The following is a 6000-nucleotide window of genomic DNA, read 5'->3' on the forward strand; positions in this document are numbered from 1 at the left end:
TAAATGTTGTTATAACTCATGTAGATTTGATTAATGATAACATTACCCAAACTATGAATTTCAGTAATTAAATTCAAACTAATCAAACTCAATTTCATAGAAAATAATCCTAAATAGTAACTAATTAAAATGGATTTTAAACATAGAAATAGTCTAATTATGGTAAGACTGAACAATATTACAATATCATGAAATAAGCATGATATATCAGTCTGTATCAAAACTTTTTTATTAGTTTTTTTGTTTTAAATATTTGGAATACTTAACTGCTTTATCCATAGTTTTCACACCACAATGTTTTTTAAAATTTTTTTTATTATTTCTAAGCAATTATGAGGAATGAAGGCAAAACCAGAAACTGCAGCTGCGCAAGTGACTCGACAGGCTGTTGCTAGGTAACCAAAGAGTGAGTGAGTTGCTAGGCAACTAAAGAGTGAGAAAGTTAGTTGGTTCCACCATCCTTGCTTAGCTAGACATGAGAGGTTGAGCCATATACATAATAAAAGAATAGATGCCTCATGGACCGCTCTTGCCTGCTGTTGCAAACGTGACGTAGGGCCGCCATCTTGCAGTGGTCGCCAGCTCCACTCAACGTTGTACGTTTGGGGCACAATGAAATGTCAGCGCATTTAATTAATTATAACTCGTTAAAGACTGAACAGATTTTCACGCTTTTTTTCTAGAAACCTAATTCAAAGTGTTATCATCGCTACATTTACAAGGACATTTATTTGTTTTTAAGTATTTTTAAATTGAATTGATCCATGGATCAGCATATTTAAATATTAGTGGGAACTACTGATGTTAGGGCTATCGGTCGGCAGTCATTCAGGCCCGTCACTGTGGAGCACTTGGGGACAGGGACAATAGTGGTGGTCTTTAAGTGGGAGAGGACAGGTGACAGTAACATTGAGGTGTTGAAGATCTCTCAGACAGTTGATGTACACAGTCCCTCAGAACCCTCCCTTGATGGGGCTTGCAGCCTTACAGGGGCTGATTTCCTGGAAGGACTTCCTCACATCTGCTGTGGTCACACAGAGAGGCATGTCACCAGGAGGTGGTATTAGTCTGGTGCTGAGGGGGGTCTTAAGATGCTCAAAGCGGGAGTAGGACTTGTTAAGTGCATCTGGCAGTGAGGGGTTAGGCTTAGGCTAACTCTAACCCTAGGTTGGTATATTCTCTCTTTGAGTATATTCTCTCTAGGGTCGCTTCTCGGAGTGCTGATGCCTCACCTGTCCTGAACCCAGCGTCCCTAGCTTTCAACAGAGCTTTCACTTCAACATTCAGCCAGGTTTCTGGTTCGGGTAACAGGTTACTGTCCTAGTGGTGGTGACATCATCAGCACACTTGGAGATGAAGCCAAGAACAGAGGAGGTGTATTCCTCCAGGTCCATCTCTCCCTCATAAGGAGCCACCTCTCTGAAGACCTGCCAATCTGTGGACTGAAAACAGTCCTGGAGCGCACAGGCTGCATCCCTGGGCCACACAGGGACTGTCTTCTTCCTTGGCCTAATCCGTGTCATCAGCGGACGATATGCTGGCACCAGCAAGATGGAGATGTGGTTGGAGAGAGCAAGATGGGGGCGAGGAAGAGTTCTGTACGCATCGTGAATGTTAGTGTACACACAATCCAGAGTGTAAGAAGGATGACATGCTGGTAAAAACTGAGCAGAGTGTCCGTCAGTTTCACATGGTTAAAGTCCCCTGCAACTAGGGCTGTGTAATAATATCAATTTTGCGATATATATCGATATTTTCTTTCCTAGAAAAAAAATCTATATTCATCCGCAAGTATCGTAACATCCAACTGTCACCTTGCTCACTCACTGCTTGCTTCGCCGGGAGTGATTAGGTCATCAGGCTTAGAGTGATTCCTTCAGATGTTAAGTGTCAAGGTTAAAAAGGTATCAAACTATTCAGAGCAGGGTACTTGGTGCACTTTATTTACTTTACAAATGCATGTAAGCTACAGTTTGTACTGTTTCAATTAAAAGAAACATGTTTTCTCACCACTTCTTTGATTCATTTTGTCCAGCTATCGACTTTAAGTCTGTGTCCATGTCCAGCCAGAGCCAGGTATTGTGTAGTTGGTGCTTTTAATCAGTTTTCAGTTAAATTAATTCCATCCAACTCTATAATAGTCACAAAATGTCACCAAAATCACTCTGTCCCTCTAAAATCTTTCAGAAAATTGCAAAAGTGCATTGAATTGTATCGTTTGCAATATATATCGTATCGTGAGCAGAAAATCATGTATCGTATCGTGAGATTATTGTATCACTACAGCTCTACCTGCAACCACGTAAAACACCTCCGGGTGCTTCATCTGCAGTGAGCTAACGGTGTCATACTGCTCTTTCTTTGCTTTGTTCCCGTTAGCACCCAGCGGAATGTAAACAATGGTGACGAACACCGCAGTAAACTCCCGAGGCAGATAGCATGGCTGACAGCTTTTAACCAGGCCACAGTTCGTACACCAACCTACATTCACTTACATATATTGTCCTCCTCCCTGTATTTTTCCTGACCGTTGGTCACAGTCTGCTTGGAATAACTGAAGACCATTGATCTGGAAGGCTAAAGTCTGGCATGTTGCTGTTAAGCCAGATTTCTGTTAGACAAAGAATGGCACAGTTCTTCATCTCTGCAGAAACTCTTAACCTCAGATCTAACAAATCCACTTTCTTACCCAGTGAGCGGACATTTGCCAGAAAGAGAGTCAGAATTGGTGGCTTCCTAGGCATCAGCTGGGTCAACACGCCCACCCGTTTCCCCTTCTTCTGTTTTCGGGAACGTTTCCTTTTGACAGTTGGTCCTCGCACCCTGCTGTCCAGTCCATTGTCCTCAAGAGCCGCTGTCTCCCAAGTGTGGATTTCAGCTTTGGTGATATATTAACAGTTGAACTGTCTCTTATGGCCATCAGCTTCGGTCGTAAAGTTTGTTTTTATTCAAACTTCAGCAGTTTTCTAGTTGTTCTGCTGAGGTAGTGACATCACGTGAATTGATGTCACAAAGAGAATTGATGTCACTCTTATGGAGCAAGAGTGACATCACAAAGCTACACCAGTCATAACCATTGCAGAAGTCGGAGAGCAAGAACAAGGATCGTCACCAATTTCTAAAACAACGAACCAACAATGAGTGAGAGCAGTAAGGCCATAGCTAGAGAGACGGAGAGACTCCATGGCATCCTGAAAGATGTCAGCAAGATGTCAGGAGAGAGAGAGGCTCTGATTAAATCGAATGAAGAGCTGAAGATAAAAAAGGAACAGACTGCATTTGAGAAAGACAAGCTGCTTCGGGAAAAAGATGAAGAATTAAAAAAACTATTCAAAGAAAACAAAAATTTAAATGAGGACATCACCACCCTGGAGCAGAGAAACACAGCCCTGGAGAAGGAAAACACTGCTCTGGAGCAGAGCAACACCGCTCTGGAGCAGAGAAACGCTGCCCTGGAGCAAACAAACACCGCCCAGGAGCAAATAGACGACACTATGGAGGAGATAAACACCACACAGAAGCAAATTAACAACACCCTGGAGCGCAGAAACAACACCCTGGAAGAGAGAAACACCACCCTGAAACTGAAAAAGTCCACTCTGGCGCATAAAATCAACATGCTGGGTCATAAAAACACCGCCCTGGAGCAGACAATCACCGCAGTGGAGCAGAAATACAAGGCCCTGGAAAAGGAAAAGATCGCCCTGGAGCAGAGAAACACCGCCCTGGAGCAGACAAACATCGCCCAGGAGCAGATAGGCAACGCTCTGGGGGAGGTGAACGCCAACCTGGTGCAGAAAAACGAAGCTCTGGAGCAGAGACTCACCGAAGTGGAGCAGAAATACACGGCCCTCGAGCAGAGAAACACCACCCTGGGACAAAGCAATATCAACCTGGGGCAGAGAATTGCTATCCTGGTGCAGAGAAACGCCGTCCTGGAGAAGAGATACGTTGCCCTGAAGCAGAGAAACGCCGTCCTGGAGCAGAGAAATGCCACCCTGGAGCAGACAAACACCGTCCTGGAGCAGATCAACGCTGCCCTGGAGAAGGAAAAGACCGAACTGGAGCAGAATTACACCGAACTGGAGGAGGATTACAACGATCAGCTGGAGAAAACCAACGAGCTGCTGGAGAAACACGAAATCCTCAGACAGGAAAACAACATCCTGGAGGAGGAAAATGACGCGCTGAAGGTGAATCGCATCGTCCTCCAGCAGAGAAGCCTCGCCTTGCAGCAGCAAAACACTGCTTTGGAGCAGCAAAACACCGCCTTGGAGCGTGAAAGGACCGAACTGCAGCTTGAAATGGAGCAGCTGAACAATAGGCTGAGGGACAGAGAGCAGCAGCAGAACCAGCAGGCTTCTGAAGAAACCCAGGAAGACAGCCAGTCGGTTACAGACCAGCCACAGGAGCAGCCATCTGTTTTAAGACGTGTGGTCGGAGGCCTCACCAATACACTTGTCAAAATGTATAAAACAGACACTCTGAGGTACTGGGTTCAACCCTGGTACTTCTAAATAAAAAGTGTCATGAGGTCTCCAAGCTTCAGGCTTGATTGTCGGTGGCAGAAAAGCTTGAGGACAGCAGGACTGCGGTGTCAGCGGAGCTTGACACTTGGGGACTGATGGTGGAAGAGCTAATCACTTGAAAGATGTTGGCAGGAGAGTTTGAGGCCCGCAGGACTGCGGTGCTATGAGAACTTCACACCATCGAACTCAGGTCATTGTGGTGATTGAATGAATTATGTTTATGTCCACTGGGTAGCAAGCATGAGTTTATGTGAATGCATAAATGTAAAGAATAGAACAACAGAAGAAGACAGTCACATTTTTTGATATTGAAAAATCAAAAAATGATTTTTGAATCATTTCAATCATGCTTCCAAAGCATGGAAGGAGGCCTTCCATGCTTTGGAAGGCCTCCTTCCAAACCATGGAATAAAAGGGAAAATGTTTAATTGGATTAAGGATTTTTTAAAGAATAGAACGATAGAAGTAAGAGTTGGGGTAAATTGTTCAAATATTTATGCTATACAAAATGGAATTCCACAAGGTAGTGTATGTAGTGCGTTGGTTTTTAATATAATAATTAATGATATTTTTGATAATTTAGATTTTAGAATTAGTAAAGCATTATATGCAGATGATAAGGCATTATGGGAGAGAGGAGGCAATATTAGTATTTAAAAAAAATAGAATGAAATCAGCAATTAATAAGGTTGAATTATGGTCACATGAATGGGGGTTTCATTTGTCTGTTGAGAAGACACAAGTAATATGTTTTTCAAAGGGTTAATCCTACAGTAGATCTTAGGTTATATGGGCAAAATTTAAAACAAATATTGTAAGGTAAGGTTTGATGAAAAACTTTCATTTAAGATGCATATACAGAAGATTATTGATAAATGTAAAAAAGGTATTAATATACTGAGATGTTTGTCAGGGAATGATTGGGGGGTGTCAAGTACATCTTTAAAGAGAATGTATAACGTTTTAATTTGCTCTGTGTTGGACTATAGATGTATTGTTTACAAGTCAGCTGCAAATTCATTGTTAGCTAAGATGCTCAGAATATGTTGTGGGGCTTTTAGAACGTCTCCTATTCCTGCTCTTCAGGTGATTACTGAAGAAATGCCACTGGACTTAAGGCGGATGAAAATGTCAGCAAATTATTGGTTAAATTTACAAGGGTGTGAGGAAAGTCACCCTAGTAAACAGGTATTTAGAGAATGTTGGGAGTATGGTCATAACATAAGGAGTTTTGGATGGGATGGAAATATTTATGCAAATCATTTGGGGATAAATAATATAGTATGCTGTAAAACTGTAAGTAAATCTAAAATTGCTCCATGGATATTTGAAATGCCAATAGTAAATTTAGAAACCAAAAAAATACAACAGCCTTGTGGAGGTTTGTATCAAATTATTCAGCAGTATTTAGAAATAATGTATGAAAGTATGACACAAATATAGATGCATCTAAAGAGGAAAATGGTAAAAT

The 6000-nt window shown here is 42.1% G+C and overlaps 1 protein-coding gene across 1 annotated transcript; it reads left to right on the top strand.

The window, feature by feature from the left end:
* The first annotated feature begins 3494 nt into the window (after positions 1-3494).
* On the top strand, positions 3495-4517 carry LOC148156390 (uncharacterized). The gene has a single exon (XM_088009946.1). It carries the CDS (start codon positions 3495-3497, stop codon positions 4515-4517), a length of 1023 nt encoding a protein of 340 aa, XP_087866072.1.
* Positions 4518-6000: the final 1483 nt, after the last annotated feature.

The sequence above is a fragment of the Poecilia mexicana genome, unplaced genomic scaffold, assembly GCF_051168715.1.
Source record: "Poecilia mexicana isolate PSO_F unplaced genomic scaffold, ASM5116871v1 scaffold_11, whole genome shotgun sequence".
Classification (NCBI taxonomy): domain Eukaryota; kingdom Metazoa; phylum Chordata; class Actinopteri; order Cyprinodontiformes; family Poeciliidae; genus Poecilia; species Poecilia mexicana.

Excerpts from the sequence above, each read along its gene's own strand:
- LOC148156390 (XM_088009946.1), top strand. The coding sequence starts at position 3,495 with ATGGAGGAGATAAACACCACACAGAAGCAAATTAACAACACCCTGGAG.